We start from the raw sequence: 21,077 nt of genomic DNA, 5'->3' as shown, positions 1-21,077 counted from the left end.
ACCTGAGATGTCCTGTCTGCCGTGAGTGAACCACCTGGAACTCCCTGCAGACTGTCATTGTCTCAAGTTCCTGGGCTGATAAAGTGACTGATAATAGCTTTGTTCTTCCTCCTAGCTGAACAAAGGAGGTGTGTTACATCATGACACTGGGGTAGTAAAAGAAAATACACGACCATGCCAAGGGGCCTCATCCTTTGACGGGGTAACCCAAGTGCTGGCTGTCTAGACTGCACTTTAAAGGGATGTTATTGAGTATTGTCTGGTTTTTAACCCCCATTTGGTCCTCTAGTTGCCATAATCCTTTTACTAGCATTTGGTCCCTGCCTTTTTAACCTGTTGAGTTTGTTTCTTCCAGTTTGCAACAATTCCATGTCAAGGTGATGGTGAGGCAGGGGCTCCAGCAGAAGTCAGCCTGGATGAGGCAGGGATAGAGTTCCATGGCCCTGGTTAGGTAGGGGCCGTGAGCCTAAGCTGAAGAAGCTGCAGAAGACCTTTGCCTCTCAACCTCTCAGTAAAGATTTCCTGGGGTCCAGCATGTGTGTGTGTTTTCACACCTGTTAGCACCCCCAGAGGACTCCCTGGGATGACAGCTTATCCCTGGGCAGCCTGGGAGCAACATGAAAATGGAAGTTCATGCCAGTGATTTTCCACCTACTAGGACAACCTTCTCTAGGTTTTGGGGTTGTCTTTGCCTTGGGGTAGTTTGTGAACTCTTAATTCCTTACGGATGGTCCCAGAGCTTGTGGATGTCTTTCAACGGACGAGGCAGGCACTCCAGAAAACAGACTTTTATTCACCAGGACCGGAAACAAAAGCTTTTGATCAAAAGACTGACTTGGAGTTTTTTCTTTAGTACAAGGTGGAATGCCCTGCCTACCCCTGTGACTTGACCTCACTGAGCCCAGGCTGTGTGTCAGCCTGCTAAAGTGGTACCCTGGTCCACAGGCAAGGCTGGTGGTCCTGGTTTCCCTGACATTTCTGTAACTTCCCATGGCCTGAACACTGCGTTACAAAGCCATAGCCTTGGCATCCTCCAGGGGAATCTGAAAGACCCTGTTGATGTGGAACTGGGGCCTCCCATTGGGGGGCTGGCAGCAGGCAGTTGTGGTCCTCGGGGTGCAGTGCAGGATGGGATTGGCGGTGAAGCCCTCTGCCCCGGGTTTGGGCAGGGTCCTGCCCCTTCCTTCCCGGGCAGCGAGTGCAGCTGAAGACATGGCTTTCTAGGCAGTTAGGCACTGTACATAATGGTGTGGGTGCTGCAGCCCAGCCTGAAAGTTGGGTGCCCATGGGGGGATGGAGGCGGCAGAGCCCCGTGGCCAGAGGGCCAGGTCCCTGGCAGTCTACCCTTCGGTGTCCCTCCTGTACAGAAGACGGCTGCCTTGGGGCAGCAGCCAGTGAAGAACTGCAGACGCTCTGGCTTTGTGCAGCCTGTTTGTTGGGACCTCAGCTCTGGACTGCTGCCCAGATGAGGGGTGGGTGAGGCTCAGCCTGGAACTGACTGCTGTAGACTGTCCAGTCTTCTAGGAGGATGCCCGGTGGCCAGGCCCCACAGGCTCAGGGTCTGCAGCAGGAAGACCCCCGGCCCTCCCTCTTGATGTAGTCGTGCAGCCGGAAGCGGGGCTCGCTGGGGGCCTTGGTGGAGCGCTGTTTCAGCTCCCTGTGGGGCAGGGATGACTGTGGGATGGGGCAGCCTGGACCCCCAAGGAGGGGGTGCAGAACCCTGGGTCTGGGGCTCCTGGTGACCACGAGGACTCACTTGGCTATGGCTGTGAAGGCCAAGTCCACATTGAGGCCCGTCTTGGCGCTGGTCTCCATGAACGGCAGCCCGTAGTCCTACAAACAGCCGTGGGCAGCCTGGCAGGGGCGGCTCAGGTGCCATAGCCCTGGGGTGCTTGCCCACCACCCACCCCACCCCAGCTCACCTTGGCCAGCTTCTCTGCATCCTCCCGCTTCACCGCACGCTCCTGGGCAGAGTCCACCTGGCGTAGGAACCTTGGTGAGAGCTGGCCCCGTCACCCCCACCCCCACCCCCGGCTCCCCTGAGAGGCTAGAGTGCCCACCTTGTTCCCCAGCAGCATGAGAACCACATCGTCCTGGGCGTGCTCCTGGATCTCGGTCAGCCAGGCCTGAAGGGGCGGAGCTGAGGCCAGGCTGGAGGCCGGTGCTCCAGGCCCCCTGGCCCCTCCAGGACGCACCCCCAGAGTGCCTGATGGTGCCTGACCAGCAGAGGGGCCCCGGAGCTCATGCTCCCTGGGCACCATGCACAGGCAGCCCAACAGCTCCCTTTTCTAAGCTGTTGGACTGGAAAGTCCCCCAGGACCCCCACTTTGGCTCGTTCAGCATGCACCTTGGCGGGGCAGTCTTTCCCCTTCCCCTGCTGTCAGGAGGGTCCTCAGGAGTCTGGGACCCTGAGGCCGTCTGTGCCGGAGGGGGTTGGGACCCCATCCCAGCCTTTCTCCCCACCGCCAACCCCTGGAAGGAAGCCTCTGACCTGGATGCTGTCGAAGGAGGCCTTGTTGGTGACGTCATAGAGCAGCAACAGTGCTGGGGGGAAGGGCAGTGAGGACCTCCTGAGCCCACAGCGCCCGCCCCTCCCCTCCGCCCGGGGGTCAGGCTCTTCCCACTGCTGCCCCCGTCACACCCCGGGTGCCCTCCTGGGGCAGAAGCCTGGGGGCCGTGGCCCTGTGCTCACCATGGGCGTCGCGGTAGTAGGCGTGGGTGACGCTGCGGAACCTCTCCTGGCCTGCCGTGTCCCAGATCTATGGCCGGGGTTTGTGCAGCCATCAGCGCTGCCCGGGCCTTCCCAGGGGCCCCCTGCCCTCACCCCCTCCCTCACATCACCCCTCACCTGCAGCTTCACCTTCATGCCATCCACGTCCACAACTTTGTTCTGAAACACAACCAGCTAGCTCCAGCAAGGGCCTGTCCTAGGTGGTGGTGCCCCTAGGGTCCAAGGACCTGTGCCCCTCTGGCGGGGTTGGGGGTCGGGGGATAGTGGATAGGGTGGGGGGACAGGCAGCGCCAGGCCAGGGCTGAACCTGAGATGAAGAGCTCCAGTGTGCCCTGAGCCCACTGCCCCACACCTCCGCTCGCCAAGCTCTGCCCTCAGGCCCACCTCCTGCCCTCCACCTGCAGATAACACGTCCCCTTGAATCTGAGTCCCCTCTTGGTGGCCCAAGCACAGCGGGTGCCCAGGCCACTCCCGCCCAGATGGCCATCCTGATGGACTTGGAGGTTGCCCCCCTCCATGGCCAGCTGTGTCCAACTCTGGCCCAGGTGTTTCTTCCTCTGCCCAGCCTGGAGGCCTGGCACACAGCCCCGCCAGCTCCCCTGCCCTCCAGGGACCCTGGTGGCCAGTCACTGAGGCCTGTTGACCTGCACCCCCAGCCCATCCCCTCTCCTTCACCCCAGCTAGTGCCAGCCTCAGCTGGCTTCCCTGTGCCCACTTGCCGTTTCAGCTTCACCCTGTATTCCTCTCCCCTGTGCTCTACTCCTAGCCGCCGGGCCCCCAGCACCTCTCTCTTGCAGGGCTTATTTGAAGTCCCCCACGGTGTGACTCCAGGCCTACCGCCCACACTATGCCTCAGTTTCCCCATCCACAAATGGGGATAGCCAGGGTGTCCGTTAAACGGTTGCCCCGATTACTCTATGAGCTCTGCGTGCAAAGCACAGAGAGAGAACTGAGTCTGGCCCCGAGCAGGGCCAAAGTGGTCACTTAAAAGCCTCTCTTCTGCAGGCCCCTGGGGATGGGCTCCAAGCAGTAAGCGCAGGGCCCAGAACCTGGCCCGGTACCCAGTGGGCGCTCCTTGTGGGCTGGCTGGCGATGCGCCCTCACGGAGCCCTCCCAGTTCAGGACTAGGGCAGGAAGTGGCTCAACTCCGGCTCCCATCTGCCGAGGTGGGGGCAGGGGCTGCCAGTCACCAGCTGAGGCTCCGGGAACAGCACTTCCTCCCTCTACACCAGCTCCTGCTGTCAGGGTGTTTCTGGGTCTCCAGGGAACGGGCGCAGCCATCTGCCCAGCTGCAGGGACATCCCACCTTCCCTGGTGCTCCGAACAGGGTGTGAACCAAACCACCTCACCTCCCTCCACACCTGCCCTGGAGCCAAGAGGTGACAAGAGGGAGGTGAGGCCAGGGCCACCTCCGCTTCTGGTGCCTCAACCCTTACTTCATCCCAGAGCACATGAGGGGCTCTGCCCCCCAAAATGGGATAGAGAGCGGCTCCCCAGACAGGAGGGAGCTCCCCCCTCTGCCCCCGTCCCCAGAATGGGCCTCCCTCCCCACCTTCTGCAGACTGGGTCTTAATTAAAGGGTGAGGAAAATGCAAATCTGGGATTTGCTGAGAACACATCAGTACCCCAGGACATGGAGTTCAGACGGGTGCCAGAGCCCAGCAGGCCCAAGGCTGTGGTCCCCCATGACCCTGCAGGCTGCTTGGGGTGCTCAAGGGCTCTTGGGGAGCCGAGTCGAGGGCCATCCCCAAGAAGGACCCCAGGACACAGCCCTGGCGGGGGTTGAGGTGGTGAGGGGGTTCTAGCAGGGGAAAGCAGTCAGGGCTGGGGGGCCGGGGATCATTTCCCAAAAGCCTCCCTGCCCAAGGGCAGGGACTTCTCCCTGGCTCTGGGACCGAGGGTGTGCTTAAGCACCACAGCCATCTGTCTAGTAGGACCTAGCACCTCAGGGCCCCTCTGGGCAGTGGGCAGTGACGCTGGCCTCCCCAGTGGCCATGGGTTTTGAGTTCCCATGGGGGCACCAGGACGCACCTCCTTCAAGGCACAAGATCCAGGCCCCAGAGTCGTGCCAGCCCGGATGCAGGGGTACCATCTCTGCTTCAATCATATACAGCTGCTACCTGTCCCCAGAACCCTTGAGGTGTCGGGAAGCAGGCAGCTTAGTGGTGAAGGCGTCCCAGCTTAACTACCTTGACTGTGGGAGCCAGGTGGGCCAGCCGGGGGCTTCACCTCATGAGGCCGCCGGTCCCACAGGGATAATGGAGAACCAGCTACCAGGGGTGTTTCAAGAAGCCATGAGCTGGTGTTGAGGGCCCAGGGCATGGCTGGGCCCAGTTGGTGCTTGGGATGTCAGTCCCCTCTCTTACCCGGAAGTCGATGCCCACGGTGGAGATAAAGGTCCCCGCCAAGAAAGCCCCATCCTTGAAGCGCACGAGCAGGCAGGTCTTCCCCACGCCTGAGTCCCCCACCAGCATGACCTGGGGCATGGGGAAAGGGCAGAGGGCACCTGGGTATCTGGGAACCCCTCCAGGGGAGGGGCCAGTCTCCCCTGAGCTGGCCTGGCCAGAGGATGGCGTGGGTGAGCAGCAGAGTGGAGGAGGTTTGCAGGTGCACCAGGGCCTGGGGAGACATAGGGCCTGGACCTCTAACTGCCTCCTCTAGAAGGTTCTGTCTCCTCTCCATCAGTGGAGGGACAGGAGCTGCTTTCTTCATGCAGGGCACTACCTGGACACCATGCTTAGTCTGGAAGGGGAGCAACTGGAGTTTCATGGGGAGCAGAACTGGAGTGTTGGTCACTGGGGGCCTCCTGAGAGGCCTGGGGTGCTGGGGGTGGGGGCTGTGCACCAGAGGGCTTCTTCCAGTCCCAGCAAGACTCTAGAGGAGTCTGCCAAGTGAGGGTCAGATCTTGGCGTGAGGAGGGGCTCAGGCTAAGTTTGTGGGCCAGGAGGGCATTCAAGCCCTTCTCCCCTCCCCCACTCTGTTAACCAAAGGTTCCCAAACCCAAGGATGGGCCTGCCACCCCCGCCCCCCAGGATTCACCAGCTTCTGCCTTGGCCTGAAGGAGGCCCGAGCGTGCCTCACTCAACCTGTGAACCTCGTCCTAGTCTCTCCCCCTAAAAGGAGACTAGAAGACCCTGTGGGCCAGAGAAGGTAACATATGGGAAGATGAGGCTGGGGCCTTTGGTAGGGGCAGGAGCATCAGGGAACAAGGAGAAGACACCTGCCAGGCTCTGACTTCCGCAGGACCCCTTGTTCGGCCCTGCCCGCCGGGTGGGGATCGCGGAGGGGGAGGGGGGCAGCCTTGACATATGTTGGGTATCCCAAATCCGGGTTTGACAGCTGTGTGTGTGTGTGTGCGCGCGCGCGCGCGGTGCACCGCGCCAGCCTTGCCAGCTGCGGGGTGCCGCTCCGGGAGCCAGCTCGGTGCTGAAGCTCCGCAGGGCCCTGCGCCGTTTCCCCGGATCCCCTCCCCGCTCAGCTCGGGCCGGACGCCACCTGCTGCACTCGCATCACCTGGGGCTGGGGGTGCCCGGCTCACCTTGAAGGCGACGTCGTAGAAGTCGCCGCCGCCGCCGATCGAAGACCAGCCGGGCTGCGGGGGCCCGTTGGGCGGTGCCTCGGGGCAAGGGCGAGCAGTCCCGGGTCGCACCGGCCGGGGCCCATTGGCGGCGGGCAGGGCAGAGGTAGCGGGTGCGCTGCCCGCCTTGCTCTTGGAGGTCTTTTTCCTGGACATGGCGGGCGGGCTGGCGGGAGCTCAGTGCTCTCCCGCCGCAGCTGCCGCGCCCCGGGAGGCCCTGCTCCCCTCGCCGTCGGAGCCAGACCCGGAGCAGAAGCCGAAGCTGTCCCGCGGCGGCAACATCCCGGGCGCCAGGCTCCGCGCCGCCCCGCCCCCGCCGCCCCACGGCCGCGCAGCCACTCTGGCCCGGCCTCCTGCCGCCGCCGCCACCAATGGCCGCCAAGGGGCGGGGTCATGCAAATGAGAGACCGCCCTGGGGGCGGGGCCCGGGTCCAGGAGCCCCGTATCCCGGCGCCTCTGCGCCTGGGGGGCCGTTACCACCCTGTCCTGCGCCCAAAGGCCCCTCTCCGTAACTGCACCCGGGCTTCGGTGCAGGTGCGGGGCGGTGGGCCTGGGTGACCGAGCACTCGGCGTCCCGTCGCTCCTCTGCTGTGCACCGCCCTGCCCGGCGCTGCCCTCTGCCCGGTGACCCCCGCCCCCGGACTACCTCCAGGCCCGGACGAGAAGAGAGGGCGACACTAAGGCAGCGGGCCTGCGTGGGATGGGCACCTGGGACTCGATCCCTTCTCAGCCGGAGGTGCCACCTGGCCTGCTGTGGCACCGCCCCCTCCCTTCCAGGGCAGGCAGGTCCAGGAAACTCCAACACTCCGTGCTTGGCAAACAAACCGGGGTGCGCCCGGCCACCTGGGGCTCAGCTGACAGCTGGTTATCAGAGGCAGGACGTAGGGGCCAGGCTGAGCGGCAGGGCCGAGGTGGCCAGGTGCTCTCCCCCGGAGCTTCTGTCTGCTGGGCTCAAGCTTCAGGATCTCTGGGGAAGGGGAAGTCAGTGTCACAGCCAGTGGCAGGCCCTCTGAGTGTCCACTCCCCTAGGGCTCTCCCCTTAGGGACCCGGGAGGTGAAGAAGGTGGGAGGCCAGGCTGTGCCTGGCTCCTGGGCTTTCCAGTGCTTTCAAGTTGCTGACAGTCCAAACTCCCCGCTGGGTCCTGGCAGACCCCTCTGCAGGGCCTGGCACCTCTGTCCCAGAACTGCCACCCAAGATGCTCCAAGTTTGGAGGATGAGGCTGAGTTGGTCCTGGAATCCTGGGAGTGGTGAGCCGACATGCCCTTCTCCCAGGGCTTGCAGGCAGCAGGTGCAGACAAAAGGCAGCTCCCTGCTCTGCACTTCTCTGTCCTGAGACGTGACCACTGTCACTGGGACCCTGGGCCCTTCAGAGGCCTGAGCCCTCTCAGCTGGCAACGCCCAGAGTCCAAAAAATCACAACGGGCAGACGCTGCCTCTGGGGCTCAGAGGTCTGGGCAAACACAGATGAAAGGATGCCACCCAGCCAAGCGATTCCTCGAGAGACCTGGCAGGGCCCTGCATGAGAGGGTTGGGGCAAAGCTGCCCTGCACTGAGTGCCATCATGTGCTAGGTGCAGGTGGGTGCTGCTCTGGTGCCCTGACGATCAGATGGGAAACAAAGGCTGGGGGTTGGCAGGAGGGGTGGGGGGAGAAGGACCAGGAAGGGAGCGGTCTAGTCACCAGGCAGGAAGCTGCAGAGCTAGGATATCTATGTGGGAACTGTGGCTCCTGAGAGCATAAAGCGGGGCTTGCCTGGAGGTTCCCTGGAGAAAGACCCATCCCTCAGGGCCCCGTCAGAGCTGGGGACCCACCTGAGGGCCCCCTGACCTCCTTGCCTGTCTTGCTCCTCTGGTTCCCCAGTTCTTCCAGGTCAGTGCCCAGACGTGTGGTTGGTGAGGCCTGAGTCTGGGGTGTTGGGTTCCCACAGCTGTGGCCCTGGGGACTCCAGGTATCTCACTCCCATGAGGCTGGCCCAGGGTCTCAGCATGGCGGTGCCCACTGACCCTGGCATCCTAGTCCATGGGCTCTCTGCCTCTTCCTGCCAGCTGCTGCCAAGGCATAGGCAGCACCAGAGGTTTGAGTGCCTTAGGGCTGGGGCTACAGATGAGGTGTCCTGAGTTGGGGGGAGAGGGGTGGCTGCTGGCAGGGCAAACAGAAGAGAGGAGGCTGGCAATCCAGAAAGAGTGGGAAGCTAGGCGCGGAGGGGACTGAAAGCAGTGGAGAAAGACTTGACCCTGCGACCTTTAAAATTGGGAGAGTATGTGAAAATTCAGGTCTCTGGTGTCTCTTGGAAAGAGGGAATTCTGAGTCCCTGGCTTGCAGGTCCTCTCTGCCTTCCCTGCCTTCCCGCAGTTCTCCTAATCTTTGATCATCGTGTCTTTTGGTTCCTGTTTGCCATCTGTCTCACTCTCTGGGATGTAAGCTCTCTGGGCACAGGAAGCAGCTTGTCTTGGTCACTGTCATATCCCTGGCAGCCAGCTCCAGGCCTCAATAAACAGTTATGAAATTGGTGAAAGAAGTATGAGCTAGAAATGTGGGCCCCATTTCAAGAGGACACGTCGCTGGCAACATGGATTTGAGGGAGAACATGCCTCCAAAGGCAAGAAGAGTAACTCTAGTGTGTTGCGTAGTGAGAGCAAGACCTTGTGAGAGCAAGAGCTTGTGGAGGTGGGGCATTTGCACCGGGCTTTGAAGACTGAGCAGGAGTCCAACACTAGTGGAGACAGAGAAACCTGCCAGGTGGAGGAAGTACGTGTAGATTCAGAGAGCCGGGAGGTGGGCACTTTGAGCAGAAGAGGCCGAAGTGTGGTCCAATTGCTTGGAAGAAATGAGAGGTGATTTGATTGGTGACAAAGGAGGGGGCTAGATTGGAAGGTGAGTTTAAATGTTTTTCCTAGGAGCTTGGAAGTTGTTCGGTGGGAAGTAGGGAGCCATGCGTGGTTTCTGAGAGCAACAGAAAGAGGGTGCTGCTAAAGGAATAGTGGGTGTGGCCGGGGGGAGCTGGGTGGCGCAGCGTGTGGACAGGGAGGTGAGTTTGAGGGGATTGCAGGAGCCCAGGGAGGGCTAATGAGGACGGAGGGGAGACAGAGTCTGCAGGCCTGGAGGGGAGGCAAGAAAGAATCCAAGACCCTGCGGGGTGCCCGGCTAGACTCAAGATGACAAGCCCTTTGCTGCTCTTCCCAGTGAGGGGAGGGTCTATGGCGGCTGTCTGTGACTGCAGTGACCAATGCAAGTGACCCTGAGCCTGTTTCTGGGCCATGCCCTCCAGGCTGGCAGCTCTCCTTTCCTGTCTCCTCACACACGCTTTCTTGGGACCCAGCTGCCCCGCCATGAGAAAGCTCGAGTGGCCTGGCAGAGAAGCCCAGGTGGAGAGGACCTCACTTGCCAGCCTTGTGAGCCAAGAAGACACTCTGGCAGGTCCCAGGGAGAGGAGGTGAGCCCGCCCTCGCTGCAGACGCTGAGCACATGGAGTTGTCTGTCGCACAGCCCTGGATTTGGGCACCCAGCAACGGGAGAAGTGGGCCCTGTGGTGGGGAAGGTCAGCAGGGCGGCTCTGGCTGGAGCTGGGGATCTTCAGACCTGGAGAGACCTCCCCAAGGCAGGCTAGGTCCCCGAAGTGTGGGTTGGAGCTGAAATGAGCCCTGGGGCTGAGGTAGAGGTGAGGATGAGGGCTGTGTCTCCCTGGGGAGGGGACACCTACCAGCGCTCGGCACTTCTGGCTTAGGGCTGGCCCTGCCTGATACAGAATCCGCCTGCAATGCAGGAGACCCTGGTTCGGTTCCTGGGTTGGGAAGAGCTGCTGGAGAAGGGATAGGCTACCCACTCCAGTATTCTTGGGCTTCCCTTGCGACTCAGCTGGTAAAGAATCCGCCTGCAATGCGGGAGACCTGGGTTGGATCCCTGGGTTGGAAGATCCCCTGGCGAAGGGAAAGGCTACCCACTCCAGTATTCTGGCCTGGAGAATTCCATGGACTGTATAGTCCATAGCGTTGCAAAGAGTCGGACACGGCTGAGCGACTTTCACTTTCACTGCTGGGCGGGAGGGGCTGCACAGTTCCACATCCCAGCAAATGGATGGAACCACCCCAGGCGCCTCTCCTGGACCCTCTCTCCAGCACCCTCTGCCAGCCTGGACCCCTGGTCCCCTTGTCTGGGGACTTCAGCTCCTGCATTCTGCCTTCTGACTTGCCCATCCACATGTCTGACCCCCTAGTCCTGGAGTGATGTGCGCTGTGGCTGCCCAGCCATGAGAACCCTCTGGAACCGATGGCTTCGGGCAGTCTTTCTCTGGTCCCTGATTTTCCAAGCTTCACTGTTCAGCTACAGGGTGTGGCCCTCAAGCCAGGTAGCCTTAGGCAGGAATGGAGTCCTCCCTGACCTTTCCAGGCTCTGCTTGGATCCTCTTCCTCTGAGCAGACTTCCTGGGCTCCTCCAGCCCCCAGTCTTGTACACGCACATTTGCTCTCCAGTGGTTCCTGGGGGACTGTGCTGCCCCCGCACCAGTCAGTGAGGTTCCTGAGGACAGTGTCTGTCCTGCCCACTCCTGCCCTCACTACACACTGGAGGGTCAGCCCAGGACTGAGCAGAACAGAGGGAGGCTGGACTTCATGCTCCTCTAGCCAGAGGGGAGGGGCAGAGCCCCAGAATACCTCTCAAGAAGACAGTCCTGCAGAATTCAACGGTTTGCAATCTCAGGGAGAGGGACCCTGGCTGGGAGTGGTGCCCGAAGGCTGGGGCCCCACTGGGCATGTGGCACCCACTGACCGTCCCCCTCAGGTATGTGGCGCACACTCTCTGAGCCCCTCCTCCTCTCTGTGAGCTGAGGAGGTGGGAGGAGCTGGTCTTCGAGGTCCCTTCCAGCTCAGACACCTTATGTTCCATGAGATCCGCGTGAATGTTGCCATGGAGACGTCGGAGAGGAGCTGCAACAACACAGATGTGACTGAGGAGTCACCTAAGGAAGCGGCTGGTGTCAGAGGAGCCCTCCCCACCCCCTGCCGCCCCCGAAGCCCTGGTGCACAGGGGCCACACTGCGTGGCCCGTGCCAAGAGGACACGCCATGTGCCCTGCCATGTGCTTCCATGAGGCCCAACGGGTCTAAGGAGTGCATGTCCATCCCTGCCTGCGGGGAGAAGGACCGACTGGCACGGGGGGGTGTTTGGAACACAGCGTTGTTCCCTTGCAGGTGTGGCTGTGAGGTCCGCCCCCTGTCCTTGCTTCCCACGGCTGCTCAGGAACTGGCATCTGGCTGCCCTTGGCAGTCTCGAGACAAAAAGCATGCCAGTCACAGTGTGGAGAGTGTGGGGGAGGCCTCGCTGTGATCCAGCCCCTGCACTGAGGCCCCAGGTGGGTAAGACCTCTGGGCTCAGAGCACCCCCAGCTGTCGTGTGGCTCCTGAGTGCCACACGTGGCCTCCTGGCAGGGGAGGCCTCAGTGTCGGTGGGAATGACTAAAATGAACCCCGTGTAACCATGACAACCACTGAAGTCTGCAGCTGGCCGCCCCTGGAGTGGGCCAAGCTCTTCACTTGCCTCATCTCTTCTTTTTTCTTAATTATAAAAATAATATATATATATGAGTTTTGCAGGCACGTCAGCCACACAAAAGGGAAAGGCAAGAATAAAAGTCCTTGCTCTAGGACTTCCCTGGTGGGCCAGTGGTTAAGAATCTGCCTTCCAATGCAGGGGACTCAGGTTTGATTCCTGGTCATGGAAATAAGATCCCACATGCCTTGGGGCAACTAAACCTGTGTGCCACAGTGAAGACCCAGCTGCTGCTGCTGCTGCTAAGCCACTTCAGTTTTGTCTGACTCTGTGCAACCCCAAGAATGGCAGCCCACCAGGCTCTTCCATCCCTGGGATTCTCCAGGCAAGAACACTGGAGTGGGTTGCCATTTCCTTCTCCAATGCGTGAAAGTGAAAAGTGAAAGTGAAGTTGCTCAGCCCTGTCCGAGTCTTCGAAACCCCATGGACTGCAGCCCACCAGGCTCCTCCGTCCATGGGATTTTCCAGGCAAGCGTACTGGACTGGGGTGCCATTGCCTTCTCCGGAAGACCCAGCACAGCCCCTCCAAAAATGTCTCTCCCCCCAACAGATTATGTCCTTCAGGGTTAACCACTGTAGCTTTGGTAACGGCTCCTGGGTGAGTTCCTTACAGTGGCTGTAACAAATTCCCACAGACACACCAGCACAAAGCAACTCAGCTTGGCCATCCTGTGCTTCGGAGGCCAGAAGTGTGAAATGAGCCTCGTGGGACTGAAGTCAAGGTGTCAGCAAGGCAGGTTCCTCTGGGGGCTTCAGGGCAGAGTCCCCGATGCTTCAGCTTCTGGTGGTCTCCAGCTTTTCTTGGCTTGTGGCCACATCAGTCCAGTTTCCACTTCCGCAGGCACCTGGCCTTCTCTTCTGCCATGGAAACTTCTAGACATTTGTGATTACAATGCATTCAAGTTCCGCCTGGATAGTCCAGGGTCGTTCCCCATCTCGATCGTTCGTTTAGTCACATCTGTGTTAACTTTTGTCCTGTGAGGTGGTCTTCATACCTTCTGGGGATTAGGACCTTGATGTCTTTGGGATCCTTCATTCAGCTGAAACAGGGCCATTCAAGTTTTTATTTTGGGACTTTGAAACAAGGTTTCTGCGACTGAGCAAACCTAAAAAAAGTCACTGGATTACGGATTTCTTTTCCTATCTTATCTTTGTCCCAGTTTTTTTAGGTATCCAAATTATGTTTACTAAGTACACTTCATATTTATGCATAAGCATGCATAAATTACATTGAGATGTTATCCTTGTTCTCTAAGAGTATAAATAAAATCACGACTACCTGATCTTTCCATGTTTGATAGGACTTTCCCATTAAAAGAGCTGGACTAGGGACTGCCCTGTGTAGGAGTTCCATCCGGAAACTAAAATCCCACATACTGCAGGGTGTGGCCAAAAAAATGTTTTTATAATTAAGGAAAAAAAAAAAAGATCTAAGTGTCTTTTCCTGGCAAGGCTCTGATATATTTTCAATTTCTTACTTGGATGTTAATTTTTTATTTCTTCTTGAGTCAGTTTTTATAGTTTATATTATTTCAACATGTTTTTAGACAAAACGTTTTTAGATAAAAAAATTGCATATAATCTCATAATTTTTCACTCTTTATTTCTGTGAATAAACCTTCATTCTTAATCTTAACGTGCTGTAGTTTATTTTCATCTCTCTTTCAGCTATACTTGCCAGGAGGTTTAAAAAAGAACCTTAATAGCCTTGCTTATTAAAAATAGCTCTTGATGTTATTAATCAATTCGACTTTCTTTTATTTTACTGCTTGACTTTTGCGTGTCCTGGGTGTTTATTGCTGCGCAAGGGTTTTCTCTAGTTGTGGCAAGCGGGGCTACCCTTTGTCGAGGTGCATGGGCTTCTCGTAGCAGCGGCTTCCCCTGTGGAGCACGGGCTCTAGGCAAAGGCGCTTACCAGTTGTGGCGCACCGGCTTGGTTGCCCTGCAGCAGAGACGGAACCTGCGTCCTGCGCGTTGGCATGCAGATTCTTACCCACTGTACCACCAGGGAAGTCCCTCTACTTTCGTTATTTTTTTTAAAGATTTTTTATATGGACCATTTTTTTTAAGATTTTTTTAATATGGACTATTTTTTAAAAGTCTTTATTGATTTTGTTACATTATTGCTTCTTCTTTTTTTTTTTAATGTTTTGGGGTGTGTTTTTTTTTTTTTTTTTTTTTTTTTTGGCCAAGAGGCATGTAAGATCTTAACTCCCTGACTAAAGATCAAACCCATACACCCTACACTGGAAGGCAAAGTCTTAACCGCAGGATCACCAGGGCAGTCTCTACTTTTTCTTTTTAAAATAGCTGACTGATACTCTTAAGTTTCTAATTTCCTTCCTTCTACTTTGCTTTGGTTTATTTTATAGTTGTTTTTCTAGAATGTTGACAAGGATGTTTAACTTATATGGTAGTTTGATATTCCACGATCATCAATTTAAAAAAGTAACGTTATCAGTTTCTCTCCATATATAACTGCGTACCACAGATTTGGTAAGATGTGTGCTCATTACTAGTCATCTCTATAGATAATCTGATTTTAATTTTGATTTTAAATTACTAAAAGTTAAAAGATTGACAAGAGGGTATTTCAATTTCTAAATGGTAAGATTTTTAAATATCAGGTTTATTGGGGCACAATTTATGTACACCTGTTGGTTTAGTTCCTCAGCCATGTCTGACTCTTGTGATCCCATGGACTGTAGCCTGCCAAGTCCCTCTGTCCATGGGATTTTCCAGGCAACTCACAGGAGTGGGTTGCCATTTCTCTCCAAGGGATTTTCCTGACCCAGGGATTGAACCCATGTCTCCTGCACTGGCAAGTGGATTCTCTACCACTGAGCCACCAGAGAAGCCCTTCTGCATACTGACATTCATCAATTTTAATTAAACAGTCCGCCGAGTTTTGACAAAGATCATTTAAGCATCATCATACTCCTGATATAAAACATTTTTGTCACTTCCAAAATTTCCTCATGTCCCTTTGCCGTAATGCCCTCCTTCTACCCCTAGCTTCTGGCTACCACTGACCTGCTTTTTGTCACTGTGAGTGTTTAAATATGTACGAAGCAACTTTATGAATGTCTAACACATCCAATAACTGCACATTTTCAAAGTGTGCAGTTTGATTAGTTTTGACATAAGTGTACACCCATGAAACCATCACTGCAATTAAGATAATGGAGATATCCACCCCGTCCACATTTACCTTTCAATTACCTGAGTCATCAGGATGTCCACCCTCGTCCCAGACCCTCAGTGAATGGCTCTTCAGGCTTTTACCCAGGTGAGCATCCCTGGGTTAAGGTGGGTTTGGGGAAGCCCCAGCTGTGAGCTAGACTCATGATGTGGTTAGCAGATGAAAGGACCCAGAGCACCTCTAGGGGGCAGTGTTTCCTAAGGCCACTTAATTGCGTAATCTTTTCCAGATCCTTGGCAAAGTCTGTTACATAAACTAGAACTTATTAACTATGTGGTTCAAACTCTCCATATCATTAATGAACTTAAAAAAATTGTTCACTTGATTTGTACAGTTCAAAGGAAGGTGTAAAAAGTCTTCCACAATGATTTTGTGAATTTTTAAGTTTAGCTGTGTTTGCTGATGTTCTTTTTTCAGGAATACAATGGTTCATTGTATGTTCTACATAGATTGTATCTTTAATTAGTGCAAAAAAAATTGGACTCTTCTCATTTACTGTCTTTCACTTTAGGTTTTATTTTCCTAGTATTAATCCTGCCACTCCACCCTCTTTGTGTCTTCATTTTCTATTTCTTCACTCTCAGCCTTCTAGGTTGTTTGTCTTAGCTGTGTCTCTGTAAACAACATTTACCTGACTGAGTGTGTCTTCTTATGAAAATCTTTGCTCTTTATCAAGGGAATTTAACTCATTTATATTTATAATGTTCACCCATATGCTTGGTCTTCTGTTGTGTTCTGGTTAATACACTGATCCACTGTTTCCTTTTTCAATTCTTTTCTTCCTGCGCCAATCAGAGTTTCTTGTTTCTTTCCCCTCACTTCTAGTTTCCCCCTTTATTTTAAACTAATAGTTATCATTAACTATTAATAAAAAGCATTTAAATCTATATTTTATCAAGAATTAGACATTTCTTGGACTTCTCTGGTGGTACAGTGGATAAGAATTCGCCTGGTAATGGGTTTGATCCCTGGTCCGGGAATATTCCACATTCCACGGAGCAACTAAGCCCGTGGGCCGCAACTACTGAAGCCCGAGTACCTAGAGCCTGTGCTCCACACAAGAGAAACCACCACAATAAGCTGGTATACCACAACAAAGAGTAGTCCCCGCTCGCAGCAACTAGAGAAAGTTTGCTTGCCGCAGTGAAGACGCAATGCAGCCATAATTAATTAATTTAAAAAAAGAAACATTTCTCCAATGTCCCCCTCCCTGAATCAGGGAGGATCTTTGGCACATTTCATTTCCTCTGACTCACCAAGTGGTTTGTTGAAATAGTGTAGAATTTCATCTCCAGATAATTAATTTTCTTCTTTATACATGCCTTTCCAGGGAACTTCCCTGGTAATCAAGCAGTTAAGACTCTGCTCTTCCAAGGCAGGGGGCCCAGGATTGATCTCTGGTCAGGGCACTAGATCCCACATGCGTGGGGCAACTAAGAAGTGCAGTGAAGATCCCGTAAGCCACAAATAAGACCCAGCCCAGCCTGAATAAATAAAGTTTAAATGAGGACTCCCTGCTTCCAATGCAGGCGTTTCAAATTCGATCCCTGGTCAGGGAACTAAAACACCACATGCCCTGGTGGCAAAAAATCAACCCGACATATATATATATATATATATGGGCTTCCCTGGTGGCTCAGATGGTAAAGAATCTGCCTGTAATGTGGGAGACCTGGGTTCAATCCCTGGGTTGGGAAGATCCCCAGGAGCAGGGAACAGCTACCCACTTCTTGCCTGGAGAATTCCATAGACAGAGGAGCCTGGCAGTCTACAGTCCAAGGGGTCGCAAAGAGAGTCGGACACGACTGAGAGACTTTCACACACACAAACGTATATATATATAATTTTTTTTCTCTTTCAGAAATCCTTTTCCATCAATTGCATATATTCCACAATGACATTTAAGCAGTCCTTTAGCCCTTGTTTTGCTTATTTTGCATCACTCTTTCTTACGGGTGTATCTTCCCTCATCTTGAGTCCTTGAATCTTAACTGTTGCTCATTTGACTGGAATTTAAAAACTTTGAAATGTTTGAAAAGTAATCTCAGTCCTTCCACTTACTTGCTGTGTGACTGGGCTAATTTCTTAACCTCTCTGTGTCTTAGTTACCTCATTTAATAAGAGGAATAGTAATAGAACCCAACTCCTAGAGTCCTGAAGAGGTGACGGAATAAGGCCGTCAGTGAGTGGGTGGAGAGGTGAAAGATGTGGGTTTCCTCCCTCCAGTCTCTCAGGAAGTTCTCGCCACTAACCCTTCCATTTCCTGTGCACACACACTCTCTCTTTCTCTGCGGTGCATTGCTCCCGCTCTGTTGGTACTCTCCCCTTAGCCTGGAAATTGGTTCAAGTCTCTCCCGTATTAAGAGAAAACCTTGGCTCTCGCTCCGTGTCCTTCTCCTGTTCCTTGCCTCCCTTTCCTTTCATATCTAAGCTTCTAGAAACAGGGAAACAAGCTGTGTCTACACCCGCTCACTTGCTAACATCCTGTGTCTCCCTTCCTGCCGTCCCCTTCACTCAGAGTGCCCTCAGCAAAGGTCACGGTGAACACAGCACCTTCAGTTTCCTGCAGCAACACAGCAGGGTGGAGGAGGCATCGGGTGACCCTGGGGAGGTCTGTCCTGTAGGATAAGCTCGGGGACAAATGCTTGTGTCCCCTGAATGGCTGTGTGATGCAAGTGAGCATGAGATGGGGGCTGGGGAGGCTTCCTGGAGGAGGAGTCACCTCCACTGAGTCTGCAAGGGGGTGGGAGAGAAACGCATTCCAAGCCAAGGGAAGAACATGGGGCAAGGCCAGGAGGTGCGAGGCTGCAGAGGGTCCTGGAAGCCCCACGTGGAGGTGCAGGGGGAACAGGGAGGGACTGACAGCTGCACCCACCCAGCCCTGCTCTGTTTCTGCAGCACAAGCCCCTGTTAGCTTCTGCCCTGGAGCTCTTCCCCCAGCTTCCTCACACGGGGCCTCAGTTTCCTTCTGCTTCTCTGGCTCTCTCACTTAGACTCCCTCTGAGGTTTCCCCCTCTCCAACGCCAGGTTGGGGTTCTCTGCCTCTGGATTCTCCCACCTGCCCCAGGTGTGCTCACCACCCCTCTTCCAGCTTCACACCCCACCTCCAGCTGCACTCTGGACACCTTCTCCAGTGGCCCCAGCCCCATCTGTCCAGAAGCCCCTACTCACCTTTCCCCCTACATCTCTTCTCCCTGCCCACCCCAACACCAGACCCCAGACAACAGTCTCTCCACCCATTCCGACACTTGCCCCCAGGTGGGGCACCATCTGAGCCTCCTCCTCCTCCCCTGCCCCCAGCCAGACCTGAGACTGCTCCCCACTTGGGCCTCCTCCCCGCACCTTGCTTCGTATCATCGAGCCCTCCGTGGCTCAGCCTCCATGCCAGTGCTTCCAAGTGCGATCACCAAGCACTCCCTCCGTGACTCTATGTCAAAAGGTCCCCAAGGCCCCAGAGGTCTGTTGGCTTCACGATCCCTCCCTGTTAGGATGGAAGCTCCTCCTTGGGTCTAACTTAAGCCCCTCCCCAAAACTGCTCTAAGGTACTGATTTGGGGACAAAGTGGGTTGTGAGAACTGTCTTGAGAATGGACCCCACTGCTGGAGCAGGACCATCTGCTTCCCCTACCCTCCAGAGCCTCTGCCTGCTCCTGGGTCGTGGGCCTGTGAGGCTGGCAGGCTGTGCCCTGTTCATCTCCAGCTGGGGCCTGAGCTGGGAACCTGTTCTTCCTTGGGTCTTTCCTGGGTGTGACCCTCTGCCAGTCCTAAAACAGGTTTGCTATGCCATGGCCCACTTGAGAAAGGGAGGTACCTGTGCCATTTCACCTCCCAGGGAATAGCAGAGTTTCAGTGTGCCCACACGGTGGTCTTACCGGGACTTCCCCAGAAAGTGGCCTCAGGACCTGGGCCTAGCACCTGTGGATTCAGTTGAGGCTGCCAGCTAGCTTAAGACGGAGCACACGGAGGGAGCTGGGAAGTCTCCAGACACAGCCTGACCCCAAGTCTCAGGACAGTGGGACAGGGGCTTAAGTGGGACAGAGGCCTTGCCCCCAGGGCAGTCTGGGGACCCCCTCCCTGTGTCTACTCTGTCCAGGCTCTGGTGGAGGGACTTAATTGACCAGCTTGGGTCAGGTATCCACTCATGACCGAAGGGTCCAGCAATTTTATTTTTTCTTTATTTTAAAAGTTGATTCACATACCATCAAATTCACCCTTTTAAGAGCACAGTTCAGTGATTTTAGTGAATTTGCAAGGCTCTGCAACCATCACCACTAGCTAACTCCAGAACCTCTTATCATCTCCAAAAGGAACCCCATAGTCATTGGCAGCCGCTCCCAGTTTCCTCTCCCTCCAGTCCAGGGAGCCACTAATCTACTTCTTGTCTTTATGGATTTGCCTATTTTGAACATTTTTAAATAAATGGAATCGTATAATATGTTGTCCTTTGTGTCTGACTTCTAACATATTTTCAGGATTCATCCACGTTGTTCTGTTTGGATTCATCCCACCACGTGCGTTACTTTCATAATTATGTCCTGAGCACAGAGAGGAACAAAAGCTCCCTTGGCAGAGTCACAGCACCGAAAAGCGATGCGCATTTATTGAGTGCCTACTGTGTGCCAAGCCCTCGGGAAACCGCAGTGGTGGAGGGGGACAGAGGCGCTGGGAGCGGATGAGCGCGCATAGCCGGGCCTCTGAGGTGCAGGCTGCTGTTTCAGTGCTGCTGTAACTGCTCCCGGGCCCTGAGGGCTGGGAGGGGCACGCAGCGAGGAGACCCGAGAGCCGGGAGCAGCGGCTTGCGCTCCGTTGGGACCAGAGCCGGGGGCCGGGCCTAAGGCCTGGAGCGAGGGGCGGAGCTCAAGACGCCAGGCCCACCTAGCACCGCCCATCGCCCACTACCCCGCGAGGGGCGGAGCCTCCGGAAGCCCCGCCCCGGCACCCTCCCGGAGCCGCTCCCGACTCTGCGGCGCGGGGGCGTGGCCTGAGGGCGCCCCGCCCTGCGCCGCGCCGGGAGGAGGAGGAGCCAGCGGCCGGGCCGCACTGCAGCGCCAGCGCGCGAGCGGGCGGCAGAGGACCCGGCCGGCCCCGAGCGCCGAGAGGCTGTCGCGCAGGCAGACAGGCCGCGGCCGCCGCCGGATACAGTCCCGCTGCAAGCCATGCCGTGCGGCGGCTCCGCCTGAGCCGCGGCCGCCGGGGCCGGGGGCGCTCGGGCCCTCGGGAGCGGGCCGGGGCCATGCTTGCGCTGCCCTGAGGATGCCGCCCGCCGCGCCCGCCCGCCTGGTGCTCGCCTTGGGCCTGGGCCTGTGGCTCGGGGCGCTGGCGGGGGTCCCCGGGCGCGGCTGCGGGCCGTGCGCGCCCCCCTGCCTCTGCGGCCCGGCGCCCGGCGCCGCCTGCCTCGTCAACTGCTCAGGCCAGGGGCTGCGGACGCTCGGGCCCGCGCTGCGCATCCCCGCGGACGCCACCGCGCTGTGAGTAACGCGCGCCCGCCGCGCGGGCCCGGTGGTTGCCATGGCGCCCGGCGGCCTGTCGGGGCGCGGGGCGCCTGCACCCTCCGGGGAGAGGCCGGCCGGGCAGGCCGCCGGCCTGGCGGCCTTCTCAGGGCGTGGGCGCGTCCCCGGCCTCCAGAAGGGGAAACGGGGTGCGGGCCAGGCCTCTCCCAGGGCGAGGCTCCAGCGTAGTGAGGGCGGCCCGACTAAATAAGGAAAACCTGGGCCCACGGCGGGCTCTCAGCCCGCCTGGCCTCAGCCAGAGGGAAATAGGAAAATCCCGGATTTTGTGCAGGCGGAGACCGCGCGCCCGGAGGGGCCCCGCGAACGCCAGCGGACCGGGGCCCGTGGGCTGGGGCGGGGCGGGGCGGGGCTGTCTCCCGCACGCACTTCAACATTGCTGTTGCTGCTGCTGCTGCTAAGTCACTTCAGTCGTGTCCGACTCTGTGCGACATCATAGACGGAGGCCCACCAGGCTTCCCCGTCCCTGGGATTCTCCAGGCAAGAACACTGGAGTGGGTTGCCATTTCCTTCTCCAA

General features: G+C 56.6%; 2 protein-coding genes across 4 annotated transcripts in view; one reads left to right on the top strand and one right to left on the bottom strand.

Moving 5' to 3' along the window:
- RAB26 (RAB26, member RAS oncogene family) lies at positions 774 to 6,613 on the bottom strand. 2 transcript variants are annotated; one of them, XM_018040984.1, is made up of 9 exons: positions 6,270 to 6,613; positions 5,098 to 5,208; positions 2,849 to 2,890; positions 2,693 to 2,759; positions 2,492 to 2,544; positions 2,061 to 2,126; positions 1,923 to 1,979; positions 1,757 to 1,833; positions 774 to 1,657 (listed from the first exon to the last, which is right to left on the bottom strand). In XM_018040984.1, exons 1-9 carry the CDS (start codon positions 6,462 to 6,464, stop codon positions 1,555 to 1,557), a joined length of 771 nt encoding a protein of 256 aa, XP_017896473.1. In that variant the 5' UTR covers positions 6,465 to 6,613; the 3' UTR covers positions 774 to 1,554. The 2 variants fall into 2 exon arrangements, with proteins under 2 accessions (XP_017896473.1, XP_017896474.1); XM_018040985.1 differs by having other exon boundaries at positions 1,547 to 1,674.
- PKD1 (polycystin 1, transient receptor potential channel interacting) overlaps positions 20,121 to 21,077 on the top strand; it is a 38,952-nt gene continuing 37,995 nt past the window's right edge. Inside the window, exon 1 of one of the 2 annotated variants that reach the window (XM_018040103.1) lies at positions 20,121 to 20,520. In XM_018040103.1, coding sequence (XP_017895592.1) covers positions 20,306 to 20,520 — 215 coding nt within the window. In that variant the 5' untranslated portion in view covers positions 20,121 to 20,305. The remainder of the gene's footprint in view (positions 20,521 to 21,077) is intronic. The other variant, XM_018040104.1, reaches the window with a different exon arrangement.

The sequence above is a fragment of the Capra hircus genome, chromosome 25 (genome assembly GCF_001704415.2).
Source record: "Capra hircus breed San Clemente chromosome 25, ASM170441v1, whole genome shotgun sequence".
NCBI classification, from domain to species: domain Eukaryota; kingdom Metazoa; phylum Chordata; class Mammalia; order Artiodactyla; family Bovidae; genus Capra; species Capra hircus.
The sequence above is the reverse complement of the archived record's forward strand: the minus strand, read 5'-3'. Positions and strand labels throughout refer to the sequence as shown.

What these genes read in the sequence shown, in the direction of transcription:
- RAB26 (XM_018040984.1), bottom strand. Translation starts at nt 6,464, where the DNA reads ATGTCCAGGAAAAAGACCTCCAAGAGCAAGGCGGGCAGCGCACCCGCT. An exon ending in CCTCCTTCGACAGCATCCAG is followed by an intron (nt 2,127 to 2,491) that starts GTCAGAGGCTTC and finishes CCGCCCCTTCAG; the next exon opens with GCCTGGCTGACCGAGATCCA. An exon ending in TCATGCTGCTGGGGAACAAG is followed by an intron (nt 1,980 to 2,060) that starts GTGGGCACTCTA and finishes TTCCTACGCCAG; the next exon opens with GTGGACTCTGCCCAGGAGCG.